At 45.9% G+C, this 16,590-nt stretch overlaps 1 protein-coding gene across 6 annotated transcripts in view; it reads right to left on the bottom strand.

Annotated features, from left to right (window-relative positions):
• MMP24 (matrix metallopeptidase 24) overlaps nucleotides 1-16,590 on the bottom strand; it is a 256,364-nt gene that overhangs the window by 128,509 nt on the left and 111,265 nt on the right. For all 6 annotated transcript variants that reach the window (XM_059733328.1, XM_059733327.1, XM_059733329.1 and 3 more), the window contains one exon: nucleotides 5,272-5,576. In XM_059733328.1, coding sequence (XP_059589311.1) covers nucleotides 5,272-5,576 — 305 coding nt within the window. The remainder of the gene's footprint in view (nucleotides 1-5,271; nucleotides 5,577-16,590) is intronic.

Raw genomic sequence — 16,590 nt, forward strand, 5'->3', positions numbered from 1 at the left:
AATGAGTGAAACCTCACTGGATGGCAGTACTATGGAGAAGGATCTAGAAGTCTTAGTGGATCACAGACCTGTATGAGTCTGCAGTATGACATAGCTACACAAAAGATGAATGTAGTTCTGGGCTCCATCTTCTAGGTTCATTAGTTGCAAGACACAGGAGATGATAATGCTTTTTTACTCAGCATTGATTATACCTTGTCTAAAGTACTGTGTGCAGTTGTGGGCTCCACATTTTTTAAAGGATATGGAGGAAATAGAGTCCAGAGGTGGGCAATAAAAATGATGAAAGGCTTGGAAGTCAAGCAATATGAGGAAAGGTTGAAGGAAATAGGCAGGTTCATCTTAAGGAAAAGGCAGTTAAGAGGGGGCATGATAGCAGTCTTCAAATATCTAAAAGACCTCCATAAAGAAGTGTGACAACGCTTTTTCTCTTTTGCTGCAGAGAGCCAGACACAGAATAACGGCCTGAAGTTGTAGCAAAGTAGGTTTAGACTGGATATCAGGAGAAACTTCTTCATTGTTAGAACAGTGAGGCAGTGGAACAGGTTGCCTATGAAAGCTGTGTAATCTCCATCACTGGAAGGTGTTCAAGAAGAGATTAGACAAGAATTGGTCAGGGATTATCTAGGACACTAATTCTCAACTGGGGTGCCATAGCACCCTGCGGTGTCTTGAGATCTTTTTAAGGGTGCCATGGGGTGCCACACAATGATAACATTTATGTTTGCTAACATGATTCACAAGATAAACCTAGATCTTTCAAATAGAAATCCGTAGTTGTGGTTTTTCTGAGTTCTTTGCAATGGTCTGTTATTTTTCTGTAATCCAAAAATGTCTGAAACTGAAGAGATGGCATTTTTCAAGGCATATACCAGGGGTACCACAAGTGAAAAAAGGTTGAGAATCTAGGAGTAGCTATGCCTGGAGTGTTTTGTGAAAAGCAGCCGTTATAAGCACGGGAGATGTCCTCCTTTATTCCACGATGGATTGCTGGGAGATAATGAGAAAAGCTCTATATTTTAAAGCAGGTAGATGTTGGAGATGACCGTACTCAGCAGCAAGAGAATGAAGCAGAGCTCCATAACTAGCTTAGCTATGAAAAAAAAGTTTAACAGAGCCAGGATAAGATTATGGAGGGGATACAAAAAGGGTAGTTCTAGCTGTCCAATTAGAGGGTATGACGTGTGGAATTAGCTTGCTGTTTCCTGGTTGCAGAGCAGAATGGAGGGTGTTTAGTATTTCCTTTGCAACTGGCCTATCCTGGTTGCCATCTAGGAATGGGAACATTTTTTTTTGCCTCCTCCTGTTGCTATAGGTGTTAGGGTTTGGGGTTTTTTTTCTGCTATCATCAAAAGCATTGGGTGTTGGTTGCAGCGAAGGCTGGGGATTCTAACTGGGGAGGGCCAATGCTCCTGGTGGAACTCAAACCCAGAGGTTCCTGGTTAAAGGGCCTTGCCCCTCGATTCAATATCAGACTAATTGCCACATTTGGGATAAACAAGGAATTTTACCCCATGGTCAGACTACTGCTAATTGAAGTGGTTTTGCCTCCCTCTGTAACAAGGTGCATGGTCCTTTTTCTTGGATGGCTTACAGATTTTAATAACCCTCACAGCAGCAGGACACTAACCCATTATGCCTTGTAGTTGTATGACAGGGTTGATTATGTAGTTTTAGCAATAGGTTAGACTAGGATTTATATAGGATGGTTTACATAAGGGTAATCCTGCCCCTGGCAACGGGTTGGTCTAGACTCTAGATTCTAAGATTCCATTACTTACACCTGCACTGTGAACATGCAGCCAGCTTTGCTTGTTCTTCTTCGGCCCATTGATCTTTCTCTTTTGTCTGTCCATGGAGCGGGTGGGTCTAGCTTCAAAAAGACTACTGAGGAGGACCTTGGATAATGTCTAACTGCATAGCAATTAGAGCACCATGCTTGGAAAATCTGAAACATAGCTATGCATCCTCTCTGGGTGAGGGGAGCTGAGAATGCAGGTGTTATGCTTCCAGACTAATGGCTGCTATACATGTGCAGGGATGCTGCTCTGATGCACTATAATTACAGCACACTGGAGCAGACTCGATTAATCAAGTCTTCTCGAACACGATAATTACTACGCTCCAGAAGACTTGAGCATCATGTGTATCAGCATCCCTGTGCTGAAAAATGGCAGCGGGGTGCTTTAAACTAAAGCTCATTTGACGATTGAAGGATGCTAATACACGTGACACTCCGGGTGCTTTCACAGTATCATAGTAGCTAGGGTCAGGAGGGACCTGATCAGATCATCTAGCCTGACTCCCTGCCACAGGCAGGAATGAATGCTGGGTTCACAAGACCATCTAACCTCTAACCTCTTTAATTAGCATGGCTCTTGGAGCTGCGGTTATTAAAGCTCCCCCTCCCCCACCCCCCACCGGAGCACACCTATAAACACCCTAAGCCTAACCATCCAGCTACTGGGGCTACAACATATGAGAGCCCTTCTCTTCTGTCCTTTAACTTTTGCTAGTCATGGATTTCTGGCCAGCTACCTTTTTTTTTACTTACACTCATATGTCCAGAATGGACATGTCCATATAATCAGTGAACAGTCAGTGTACAATCTACAGCATATGCTCAATCTATGTGTGTATAGTTATGTGTCCACAGTGCAGAGGTAACAGAATCACAACCCATGCATAAGTGCCAAAAAAAAAAATTATGAGGCTCAAAAAGTGTCATTTAGGCACACAAAGAGAAAAAGAAGTCTACCCAAAATATTTAGCTATCCTAATTTGTCAGGACAGCTAATTAATCAAAATAAACCATGGCTTGTATTCTATGAGGTCAAAGTCTATGAAACTGAATAGTGTACATCATATAAAATGCCTACTGTACAATTCTGCTGTGGAAATGTAATAGAGATTTGTTCACATAAGTCTTCCAGTCTTCTTATGGAATGTTATCTATTCATAAACAGCTATTTACATGAGTATAGTGCTTACATCACTCATGAAAAGCCCTCAATAATTTTACTAGCTGCGCAAAACCTGCATACTTCTGTCAACTTCTGGGATCTGTTGAGGATAATGTAGTAAAACAAAACAAAAAGCCAGGCAACTAAAAATCAATCAATTAAAAGCAAAGGGCCAGATTCTATCTGGTTCCTTACATACCTACATTGCAACAAGGAGCATTATGTTCCTTGTTCTAGAAGGGGTTGCTTATGTGCCTAGGATTTCTGTATAGTCCCTGCAGAGACACTTGGTTCGGAGAACAGGAAAGCCTCCAAATTATGGATCAGAAAAAGCCCAGAGGAACCTATAGGATCCTTTTAAACCCAGGAGCACACACCTATTCGTACTGTCCATTAGGCATCTTCAGTCACTTGAAATTTACACCACCTTACTCTCCTGAAGACAGCTACCCAACAGCTTCTGAAGAAGAGCCCAACTGTTACAGGAATTAAACATATTTGCCTTACACATGGCAAGGTTCTAGGCCTCTCCCTAATGAGATTTAAATCCAAATCTCCCACTTCTTTGAGAGTGCCTTAACAGCCAAGCTATAAAATAGATATGGTGAAGGTACTTTCTTTCTCTCCTGTTCAAGATAGGCCTGGACTAAATGACCTCTAGAGGTTCTTTCCAGCCCTATTCCTCCATGATTCTGGTCTCACAAAGAAAACAAGCAAGTGAGAGTTTGCCTTTGTAGCCTAAGGGTTAAAGCACTCCTCCAAGAGAGGACAGTCCTGGGTCCTGGTCTCTACCAGCAAACAATTACTGTTTTAACCAATGTAAAATGCGTAAACAGTACTTGGAGTAAAGAACAGGAAGGTACTTTATGTCTATTCCAAGCTTCTAAAATTACATAATGGCTACAGCTATCTTAATATTTTTCTTTTTTTTATATAGAAAAGCACCAAACAGAGTAGAAATTTTGTTGCTGATCTCTTGCTGGTGTTTTTTTTTAATTATTATTCTGGTAAGATTTTATTTCAGCCCAAAACTAAACACACCTCTGCCACCAGGATACAGAACAAACTGATTAGAAATAATACACACTTCAGGAAACAAATCTAGTAACAGAGGCCTTACATTTATGACAATACCTACAATGAAAGGAAGAACTTTCAATCATACGAGAAAAAAGACTGTGCAAAGGAAAAACTTATCTAAACTCTGCTGACAGCGCTTCCAGCAAAATACACCAAAGATGGAAGGGAGCTCACAGCTAGTGAGAATACCAGCTGAGTGACCTAGTGAAGGTGATGCAGACCACCCTGTAAAGAAATTTGATTCTGAGAGGACGCAACATTTTAACTCAGGCACTTAGACACCATGGTGATTCCAGACAGAACAACCGACTCCTATTATCAAACAAACTACAAGGTGCCAATAACATTTACAAAATAACTGCAAATTATTTACAATTTTTTACTTTATCTCAACATAGATTTTTTTTCTAATAATTATTTTGAATACATGCTGTTTTTCATGCATATCATTCTGCAAATGGAATGAAATATCTCATTCAACACTCAATTAAAAAAAAATTCTATGATTCAAACTTGAAAAAGGCGCAAGTTCTCGCTGAAGAAAAAAAATCAGAAAATAGAAAAGGAACTGTTTGGGTACATCAGAATTAAGATAAGGCCCATAAGTACACACAAGTTGTTCACTATTTCAGTTTTACCATTCAGAAGCCAATTTTCCTAATTCCCAACAAGTTTCCTTAAACAAACGAACAAGCTCTCGCTTCTGGTCTGAGACTTAGCAGGATAGATTTCAGGCCAAACTGAGATTTAGGGAGCTGAAAGTAGATCAATAAAAATTAAAAATCTGTTATTGAAAACCATCTGCTTTCTTAACTCTGAGCTCACTACTGAACAACATCTTTGTTGTCCTTGCTGAGCACACTGAGAAGTTCAGCGTGCTTAGGGATCTGCATGAAAATTTTGCCTTTGTTCTTTCAGCACTCAGACCATCGTCCTCCCTGTTAGGAAAAAATGTTTTCTAAAGAAAGAATGGCCACAATCTTCAAAGCTAAGCAGGCACACATTCTGGCTCACTCTTGAATACATTCAGATGTGCATTTAGGTACGGGGTATTAACCTGCAAATGCAAGATGTGCACATTTAAGGTGGAGTGCATGTTTTTATAGTTTGGAGCCAATGTGTGGGAGTAATGAGCTCCACTAACCTGCCATTTCCCAAGTCAAAAACCTATGTATTAAATCTACATTCAGTTTATTCTGGTTTTAAAAACTGTGACCTGTAATCTTACCATCATGATTAGAATTTCCCAGAGTCCATGGCTCATCTGAATCGAAGTGAGTATCTCCTCCTATTCCTGGTCCAGGAAAGTAAGCATGAGCTAGGAATCCACCTTCTCCATCAAATGGAGAACTGTCTCCATGGAAACCAGAAGCAAAAAATATCATAATATCTGCCTCCTTCCTGTCATTTTTAATTTCATGATAAGGAACCTCTTCAAAGGTAAGTGGCGTCACTCTCTGCCAAACATCAAATGCCTGGCGAATGGCTCTCCTTGTATCAATCTCTCCAACCTTGGGGGTGTAGTTGTGCACACTGTGTGAATGAGAAAAGAAGGACTGATTAAAGGCATAGCTCTCATGCAAGGCTATTACAACAGTTAGCAATTCTTATACTTTACCCAAACCAAACAGAGTTTCCATTTTTGCAGGCACATTTATATATACATTTATGTATATATCTGCAAATTAAGTCAAATAGAAGACTATGGCTGAAATCCTAAGCCCACCAAAGTCAAGAGCAATCCTTTAATGACTTAAGTGGACTTTGCATTGGTCTTAAAAGCTCCCCAAATTAAGGATTTAAATATCTAGGTAACTTAATTAGAAAGGATGAATTATTGCAGTATTTTTTCCCTGCAGTTACCATGAAAAAATTAAATCTGCTGACTCCATCAATTAGAGCTAAGTATGGCAGTGAGCTTATGATATGGAAGTTGAAACTGAGAGACACCCAAATTCTTCTTACATACAGGACACAAAAGATCTATTAGATGGGACCTACTTTCAACTTCCAGTGAGAGAGGCTGGATTCAAACTGTTAAAAAATAAGTAAAACGCCCTATAGCACAACAGTATTAAAGGCCACATTCACTTACACACCTAATAGGTGTGTAAGTGAATGCAGACTTTAATGCTGTCATCTATTAGGTGTGTAAGTGGATTGGATTGCCTATGTATGATTCTATTCCACCCTGCTTGAATCCCTGAAAATCAGTTAATGCAAAGGGTGGTTAGGTCCTCTTTTCATTGCTTTTTTGTAACAATCTAAAGGGTAAGATGGCAGCATGTTAAAAAAAGTACAGGCACTCCCCGCTTAACACTGTTCTTCTTAGCAAGGGCGACTGGTGAGTCCCGAGCCGGGTGGCGCCAGTCAGTGACTGGGGGGGGGAAGGGGAAGGTCCCCCATGGCCAATCATTCTCCCGCCTGCCCCCCCGCCCGTCGCCTAAGCAGGGAACACTGACTGTCGGGGGTTGCACCAGCACTCTCAGGGTGTGCATGTGAGCCCCATGAGTCGCCACTGCCTCTTAGCACTATTTCGCTATAATGCTCATTTTATATTGATACCCAATTCCACTTAGCACTCAGTGAGTTTCATTATAATGCTCACGTCATCATACGGTGCCATCTTGGCTTGTCAAAAACTTTTGGTTGCATTTAACACTATTCTGCTTAATGCTCATTTTTTTGGGAACCAATTAAGAGTGCTAAGAGGGCGTTGCCTGTACATACTTTAATGGATTTTTAGGACTTGAACAAGGTTGGAACAGAATTGCACTTGGGTGCCCAAGTCCACTTATGCACCTAATAGGTGGAATAGACTTTGGTCTGGGACACCAGAAAGGTCTGAATCAAAGACTGTCAAATCCAAAGGACAGACCTCTTGTACTTGACCTATAGGACTAACTTGCAGAAGAAACGTGTGAACCAGTCTCTAGAATTGGGCATATCATATGCTTTTCCAACTCGTAACAATTCTTGATGAGGCAATGCCAGAATGTAGTCACCAAGATCTCTGAATTCTATTCCTGACTGTGGGCAAAGAACGTAGTGTAATGGGTAGAGTAATGGATCCAAACAATACAGCCAAGCACTTGCATAAGCACACTCATTCTGTAAGGCAGTAGGACACATGGACAAGGTTTTTGCAGGGACTTGGGTTCTGATTCTAACTCTGTCTGAAGTGATTGTGTCCAAAAAGAATGATGGATCAGCAAAAAAAAGGCTGTGTATCACAGCCTAAGAAGTCAGAGGAGAAACTGGGCACATTTACATGTGCATTAATGCACTTTTACTAACGCGCATTAAATTTAGTACCTCCAATATAAGGTACTAAATAAATGTGCATTAAGCTGCCCTAATGCTCAGTACTGAAAGTGCACATTTCTTAAGTGACAATTAATGTGCAGTAGCATGTTTTACCATGCATTAACATACTTGCATAGGTTTTTTTGGGCGATGCTTTAGTGAGCAGTAAAATGGGCTAGTGCTCATTAAAGTGCACGTATAGACATGCCCATTGAGAACTGCCAAAAATCAAGTAAAGTTACACTTTGCCAAAGATACCAAATAGAAAAACTGAAAAGTTCCATGGTCATGTTTTTGAACAAGGAAAGAAGCAAGGCCACTATATGCTGAAGACTGAAAATTAAGGCAAAGACAATGAAAACAGGGTTATGGAGACAACAATCTCCACAACCAAAGTAGAAGCAAACTCAAGATGCCAGTTCCTATTCCATCTATTAGGTACTTAAGTGGCCTTAGATGCCAAAGTGTGATCCTCCAGCTTAAGTCCCTGAAAAAAGCATTAACTGGCCTACTTTTGTAAGATGCCATCATATTAGCTTTAGGACAAAGTCACAAAAAGCAGGAAGCAGAAGGCCAACTCATCCACGTTTTGCGTCAGATATTTTTCAGGGACTTAAGCAGAGTGGAACAGGATCACACACAAGCACCTAATAGGTGGAATAGAGTCTGGTCAAAAGGTGCAATGTGCTAAAGTCAGCAGGTTCAAATTATCTCCACCTCAACTGTGAGAGAATGAACACATTAAATTCAACATCCAGTAGCAAATAAAGCTATAAAGTTGGAGTTGTATCATATAACTGGAGAATAGCAAATATAGTGCTTATATTTAAGAAGGGGAAAAAAGTAATCCAAACAACTATAGGCCTGTTAGATTGACCTCAATAATATGTAATGCTTTCAAACAGATACTGAAGGAAAGAATAATTAAGGTAAATGACAAATGTGATAAAATGCAACAGGATTTACCAGCGCTTGACTGAGCAACACTAGTATCTTTCTTTGAGAAGATTCCCAATTTTCTAAATAAAGAAAATGTAGTAGTTCTCATCTATCTGGACTTTAATAAAACCTTAGATATAGTGCCACATAGGAACTTATTAGTTAAGTTGGAGAAATTGGTGGTTAATAGAAAATTATAAGGTGGCTAAAGAGAAGAGGGTAGGTAAGGTAAATATCAGATTGGAGGGAGATTTCTAATGGAATCTCCACACCTGAGGACAGCAGGGCAATCCAGGTTGACCTCAACAGGCTCAATAAATGGGCAGATGAGAACCTGATGGCATTTAACATTGAAAAATGCAAGGTTCTCCACCTTGGGAGGAAAAATCTGCAGCATCCTTATAGGCTCAGCAGTACTACACTGGCTAGCACTTTGGACGAAAGGGACTTGAGGGTTATGATTGACCACAAGATGAACGTGAGCCTTCAGTGTGATGCTGCAGCTAGTAAATCAAGCAAAACGTTGGCTTTCCATAGATGCTTCTCAAGCAAATCTCAGGATGTCATTCTCCCATTGTACTCGGCCTTGGTGAGGCTGCAGCTGGAGTACTACGTCCAGTTTTGGGCTCCACAATTCAAAAAGGACATGGAGAAGCTTGAGAGAGTCCAAATGAGAGCCACGTGCATGATCAGAGGTCAGGAAAACAGATCTTTCAATGACAGGCTGAGAGCTATGGGACTCTTCAGCCTGGAGAAGCGCAAGCTCAGGGGTGATCTGATGGCCACGTATAAGTTTATCACGGGCGCTCATCAGGATCTGAGGGAATGTCTGTTCACCAGAGTGCCCCAAGGGATGACAAGAAGGAATGGTCACAAACTGCTCCATGACTGTTTCAGGCTGGACATAAGGAAGAACTTCTTTACTGTCCGAGCCCCCAAGGTTTGGAATAGACTACGGCCAAAGGTGGTTCAAGCACCTACTTTGAATGCCTTCAAGAGACAGTTGGAACTTGCTGGGATCCTATGACCCCTGCTGACTTCCTGCCCTTTGGGCAGGGGACTGGACTTGATGATCTCCCAAGGTCCCTTCCAGCCCTAATGTCTATGAAATCTATGAAATTCCTTATGAATCAGTATTGGGAACAAACTCATTAGCATGTTCATCAATGACTTGGCACACAAAGCAGAAATAGGCTCATAACACAAGGTTAGGAGGCATTATTAATAGAATGATCAGGATATCATAGAGACAGAACTGGAAGACTTTAAAGCTTGGAGTAATAAAATGGCATGAAATTCAATAGTACAAAATGTGAAGTCATGCATCAGAAGACTAATTAAGACAATCATCATAGTAAGAATAGTTTTTCAATATATGTGGGTTTCTTATGGTGCAAATGTGCCTCAAGCATTCAAATTTGGAGATTTTATTTAGACAAGTGGTACTTGTACAGTACAAATGCACGCAGTCTCCTCTTGTGTTCCATGCCAGACATAAAGTGCTTTCAGCACCCCAATTTCTTCACAACAGCAGAGACATAAGGGAGACCCCTCCCACACGTGCATGGCAGGAAGCATGATTGTGGGATCACGCATTAGATCTAATTGCACAATATTGCTGATGTAGGGGGAACTCAATCCTGGGCTCCCCCTGCATCAGCAAGAAGAAGGCTGCCACAGCTGGAAGTCCCTTTTGCTGAGGGGGTTCCCAGCTGCAGGGAAAATGCACAACCTGGGCAGTGTCGCATACCTGACTTGGCTTTCCATCCCAGCTGTGCCGCATGAGGAGTGCAGCCAGGACCAGAAGCCCCATCAGGTATGGGATTCCCAGTCCCAGCTGTGTGTGTGGGCCAAGGGGCTTGATGCACCCTCAAGCTTTGGGATTTGCAGCAGCTGTGATCCTCTAGGCTGGGGGGGGAGGGGGGGAGGATGGTGGTTCATGCACTCCTAAGCCCTGGGGATCATGGCAACTTCAATTCCCAGGGTTTGGGGATTTCAGGCTGGGTATAGTGCACCTCTGCAGCCACAGGTGGCAGAAGGGGGGGTGGGTTAACAGGGCTCAGCCCCTGCAAACACAGGGCAGCAGGTATGGCTGCAGGGCAGCCCAGGTGCAGGCTGCTGCAGTGGGGGGAGGGGCACACACACTCAGATACCCCGCATAGCCAGGATCACAGCCAGCCCAGCAGGCAGGTAAGTTTCTGTTTTCTTTATGACTGCCTGGGCTTGTGGAGGGGGGGGGGCGCGATTGGGACCCCCACAGTGCAGGAAGGAGGGAGTTAGGGGCAGCAGCGAATCATTCACCCCTACCCCACTCCCTGCTGCAATGTGGGGATTGTCCTATGACCTGGCCTGGCTGGGACCCCATTCATAGTAAATGGGGCCCCAGCCAGGCTGTGTCGTGGGACATTCAGAGTCCAGCAGCTCCTCTAGAGAAGCAGCACCCAGGAGCCAAGGAGGGGGCACATGGCCCCCTGATCTTTGCATGGGGCAAGGGTGGGCTTCAGCTGCAAGCTGGGCTCTGCCTGCTCCATGCCTCCGCGCCTCGCTGCCACCTTTGAAAGTGGCGTGGTGCAGCACCATATGCCTCGCTGCCCAGCGGTGGGATGTACATGGCATTGTGCCACTTTCAAAGGTGGCAGTCAGGCGCAGCGGCAGTCACGTGCAGAGGCAGGGAGCAGGCAGAGCCCAGCTTGCAGCTGCAGCCCACCCTTTCCCCTTGCAAAGATCAGGGGTCTATATGTCCCCTCCTTGGCTCCCCAGCACCGTGCCTCTTCCCAGGGACGACTTGGAGCAGGGTGGGGTGAACGTGAGAGTCCTGGAGGCTTTGTCCCCTCCGGCCCAATAATGCAGCTGAGGCTGGCCCCGCTCCATGCCCTGGCTCTGGGCCCAGCCTGGGCGGTGCGGGGCTAAGGCTGGTGCAAGGAGGCAAGCGGTGCTGGTGCAGGGCTGCGGGGGAAAGGGGGTGGATTTGCAGAGGCTGCTGGTGCTGGGCAACAACTCTGGGAGTGGGGGAAGGGGTGCCCGCATGGGCGCAGTGGGCCCTGGCCCCAATCATGGTCCCAGGCCTGGCTCTGCTGTTACCTCCCGAACCCTGCCTGATCCCAGCCCCACTCCCTCCCCCCCATGGTTCTTTCCCCTTGTGCCAGCCGCCTGTGGAGGGTTTGGGATTGAGAGTATGGTTGGGGGTAGAAAGGTAAGAAAGGTTTATTGACTTAACAAAAACACAACTACACATAGTAACAAGACAAACAATGACAGACAAGAACAATTTGCGTCTGCAACTTATCAGCAGTCCCCTCTGATGCCTGATATACAAGAAGTTTCTCTTTACACAAAGCTCATCGAAGTCAGGTGTCTCTGATCAGTGCTGTCTGAGAGGTACTGGGAAAGACCCTGCTATTCAGTCTTTGGGCTCCTCGAGATCCACAGGCCCACTGATCCAGGTTAACAGCTAATTCGTTCTTGTCACAGAGCTGTATCTTCCTTCTGAATGATTTCTGGATGTTTTAGGCCATTTATAGCTTCTGAACGGTACTGATAACTTACTGATAACTCAGGTTCTTTTTACTTCAACAGTCCTTAGACTGACTAATAGCAGTGCAAGCCTTGCATTCCTTTTGATAAGGTTAATTTTAATTATGCCACAGGGTCTTACTACTTCAAGGCTTTGCTAAATGTACTATGCCTTACTTTATACAAGGCTGTACTACATCTTAAACTTTAATTAGGCTCTTAGCAACAACACATAGCTTAATATCTAAACAAATACAGAAAAAACACTTGGTCTATTATTCATAGAGCCTTCAGCGAGCACCTTTATCACACAGACATAATTTTCAGCTGTCACACTCCACTCCTTGCTTGCTGAAGCACTATGATAGCTACAGTTGAGATGCTAAACCCACATGCACTACACCGGGGAATGGGGAGGGACCTGTAAATTTAACTTGCATAGCATGAACAGATTTACAACAACAACGGTTAAAACACCATTTACCTGTTGCCACTAGGGCAATGCAGAATACTATGATGCTTAAGATGGTAAACCACATAGTTGAGGTGACACTTGGTGACACATGAATAGTGCGATTACATCATACCATTTACATGGCTTGGGTACGGTTACAGCCAAACTGATGATTCTCCCACCCTCTCGAGCAAGGAGAGCCAACCGAGTGCCTTGCCAAGCTTTTGCCTCAAGGCTTTGCAGCTTATTTTTCACTTCTGTAACCTGGGCAGTAGTCCAAGAGGTACCTCCTCTCCAATTGAAGGGATCAGAGCAGGTGCACAAGCACTGTGGGAGGTGTAGGGACTCTCCTCCCCCTATAGAGCAGAGCCAGACCATCAATGGGACCTTAACCATATACCTTTTAATGAGAGAACAGTACTGGGAACATAACAGGCATAAACCAGGGGGTATAGGGGACACTACAATGCCTCGAGGGGGCAGGATTCAACAAAGGTTAGACACTTACAATCATTGACAAAAGACAAGGTTAACCAAAACGTAAAACACAAACAGCAGAACAAACAGTACTGGTTGGTGAAATATAAAAGGCACAAAATACAAAATGTCAAATAACAAATAATATAGCGCCTAGGTACCTGGAGGCAGCAAAAGAAGGAAAACACAATGACCCCTTTCCACTGCAACAAAGATTTCTCCCAGTTATTTCATTCAACCCAACTGGGACTTGAACTCAGACCTCCCACATGGAAGGAAGAAATTCTACCACACCAGCGCTAGGACTATGCTAAGCGGTGAGGGGTCTTGATCTTCCCAGTGCCCCAGCCTCACATCAAGCTTCCTGGCCTCTTATTGGAGGAGCTGGAAGCAGAGCTGGGAACCTCTCAGGTCACTGCTCAGATCTTTGCTGGAGATAGGGAGCCTCTCCTGCTGGCCATAGCCTCTCATAGGGGATCCTGGAGCCCAGCAGGGAGCCTCTCCTGCTGGCCGCACACCGCACTGCTGAGGGCCCAAGTGCTGCCTGCAGGTCCCATTCCTTCAGGTGCTTCAGCAGCAACTGCTCCGGCCCTGCTGGCCCAGCTCTTTGAAGCTCCTTCCTTGTGGTCCCTCACTGGTCTCCCTTGAGTCAGCTGCACTGCCCATTTTATCCCCCTCCAGGTGACCCAAGGGGCCAATCAGGGGACATGGAGGGTAAGTCTCTGAAGCCTGATTGGTGAGGAAAGGGAATCCCAAGTCCTCCAATCATCTTTTGCCCTTTCAAAACCCCTGGGCTAAGTCACTGCCAGCTAGCCCGTCACATCCTCCCATGCAGAACCCTTCACTGTTCCCGTGAAGCACAGGCCTCAGCCTCAGGGAGTACTGGACCCAAGGGGCAGTGATGGGGACCTCCCCTGGCACCCCTGGGGCATTGTAGGTAAAGCGGTGGACTGGCTGAAGCTCCCGCTTTAGCAGTGGGGTGCGGTCTGGGGCAGGACTCCACGAGGGCCCTGGCGACTCAGGTTCCCTCTCACTTGAGCAGTCTTCCCCACTGGCAGGTAAAGGCATGGGGATGTTTTTTCCTTTGGTCTCACCAGGCGGGGCCCCATGAGCAGCAGTCCCCGTCTCCCCTTCCCCCTGAGGAGTGGCAGGTCCTAAGCTCAGGTTAAAGTCAGTAAGGTACCACCAGTCAGAGTCCAAGTCCTCCGGCGGAGCTGCAGGCACAACTGCCGGCTGGGCGGCGTGAGGCCTCCTTCTACGGGGAGACCTAGGCCTCTCTTCTTGCGGCTCTAGCTCGGGCGGAGGGGGCCCCACCAATTCGCCAGTAGGCAGCAGAAGGTTCCAGTGGACCACGCGACTTTGACCCAGTCCAGACTCAGGGGAGATCTCGAATACTGGGAGGTCTCGCAGTTGTCGCACCACTGTATAGGGTTCAGCCCACCACCAATCAGTAATCCTGTGTCTCCCAGTTAGCCCCAAGTTTCGCAGCAGCACCCGGTTCCCTTCTTGTAACCCTTGCTAACAAACTCGAGCATCATAAAGCCGCTTATGGTATTGCTGTTTTCTTCCGGCAGTTTCAGCTGCCAGTTGGTACGCACGATGCAGACGGTCACGAAGCCGTTGTGCATACTGACCATGAGTCAAATGTTGTTGGTAGACTCATTCTACCCCAAAGCACAAATCTATGGGTAACCGGGGCTCCCTCCTGAACATGAGTAAATATGGACTGACCCCCGTTGCATCATTCCTAGTAGAGTTGTCGGACTGCACCAGGTATACGATATGCTGGCTCCATGCGGCCTTCTGTTCCTGCTGGAGGGTACCCAGCATGTTCAAGAGAGTGCGATTGAAGTCTCAGGTTGGGGATCCCCTTCGGGGTGGTAGGGTGTAGTCCTTGATTTCTTTACACCAGCCAATGTCAGTACTTCACGCAACAACCGGCTCTAAAAATCTCGCCCTTGATCGGAGTGGATTCTTACGGGCAGCCCAAACATGGAGAAGTACTTTTCCCACAGTACTTTGGCAACCGTTCTTGCTGTTTGATCTTGTGTAGGGAAGGCCTGGGCATATCGGGTGGTCTGTCACAACCATCACATTCCCCTTTTGGTGCCCCTCCCCTTCTATGGCTAGGAAATCCATGCACACAAGCTCCATGGGTTTTAAACTCTGGATGGTGTGTAGACAGGCAGTTCGAGCGGGCAGGGTCTTCCTCCACACACACCAATCACAGTTTGAGCATTTAGTCCTTATGTCTTCAGCATTTTTCCTGATCACCTGATGGCGGACTACAGTGCTCTGGGCGGTGTGCTGAGGGAGTTCGGTGCACAGGTGGTATTCTCTTCCATCATACCAGTGAACGGACACGGAAGACGGCATGAGAACTGCATCCAAGAGACCAACTGGCGGCTTCGGCAGTGGTGTCTTGAGGCAGGCTTCAGCTTCCTGGACAATGACCCGCACATAACGACGAGGGACATGCTCAGTTGGGAAGGGCTTCACCTGTCCCCCAAAGGTAAGCATGTTTTCTTCTAGGTTGGCAGATCTCCTCCGGCGGGCTTTAAACTAGGCTCGCCGGGGGGAGGGGAAGATGAGGGCGGGGGAAGCTGTGGACCACCAAACCATGTGGCACCCACAAGGACAGCCCAGCCTGAAGAAAGAGAACATTGGGAACCTGCAAGCCGTGGGGCGGCCAGCACTACGGCACAGGTAAGAAACAAGAAGGTAAGAAATAAGGGGCCCCTTGGGACTTGGAGCTGGGGGGCAGCAAAGGCACCTGTCGCAGGGCTCAAGTGCCTATATACTAATGCTAGGAGCATGGGAAACAAGCAGGATGAACTAGCGCTCCTGCTTGCACTAAACACCTATGACTTAGTGGGGCTAACAGAAACCTGGTGGGATTCATCCCATGACTGGGCGGTACATATTGAGGGTTATAGATTGTACAGAAAGGACAGGGTGGGGAAAAAAGGGGGAGGGGTTGCGCTCTATGTCAATGAGCAATATACATCGACCCACATCAAGACTGAATCCAAGGATGAGGAAGTAGAAGGATTGTGGGTTAGGCTACATGGGGGGCAAGGAGAAAGGGATTTGGTGGTAGGGGTCTGCTACAGACCCCCACATCAAGGGGAAGAAATAGATTCAGGGCTCCTGAGGCAGCTCTCGGAGACCATAACAGCTAAAGAGGCGGTAGTCATGGGGGACCTAAACTACCCAGACATCTGCTGGGAGACACAGACGGCAAAGTCCCACCTCTCACGCAGGATTCTAACCTGTGTACAGGACCTTCACCTGACACAGGAGGTACACGGTCCCACTAGGGGGAATGCCATACTGGATCTGGTATTGGCAACAGGGGATGACATGGTAGGGGACCTCCAGATCGGTAGCCATCTGGGGGACAGTGATCACCTAATAATAGAATTCACCATAAGACGGCGAGTGGGTAAGGTAACTAGTAGGGTGAAAGTGCTAGACTTTAGGAAAGCTGATTTCAATAAACTCAGGCGATTAGTCAAGGACGCACTGCAGAGTAGGAGTTTTGAAATGATGGGAGCCCAAGAAGGGTGGCTGTGCCTTAAGGAAATGATCCTTTGGGCACAAAGCAGGACGATCCCCATGTGATGTAAAAGAGGGAAAGGGGCCAGGAAGCTTCCCTGGCTAACCACAGAAATCCAGGGCAGCCTAAGGGCCAAAAGGGGAGCACATAAAAAGTGGAAACAGGGAAAGATCACCAAAGACGAATATACCTCCTCTGCTCATGCTTGTAGGGAGGCAGTTAGACGGGCCAAAGTTACCATGGAGCTGAGGATGGCATCCCAAGTAAAGGACAACAAGAAATTGTTTTTTAGATATATA

Source organism: Alligator mississippiensis, chromosome 9, assembly GCF_030867095.1.
Source record: "Alligator mississippiensis isolate rAllMis1 chromosome 9, rAllMis1, whole genome shotgun sequence".
In the NCBI taxonomy this organism is placed as follows: Eukaryota; Metazoa; Chordata; order Crocodylia; family Alligatoridae; genus Alligator; species Alligator mississippiensis.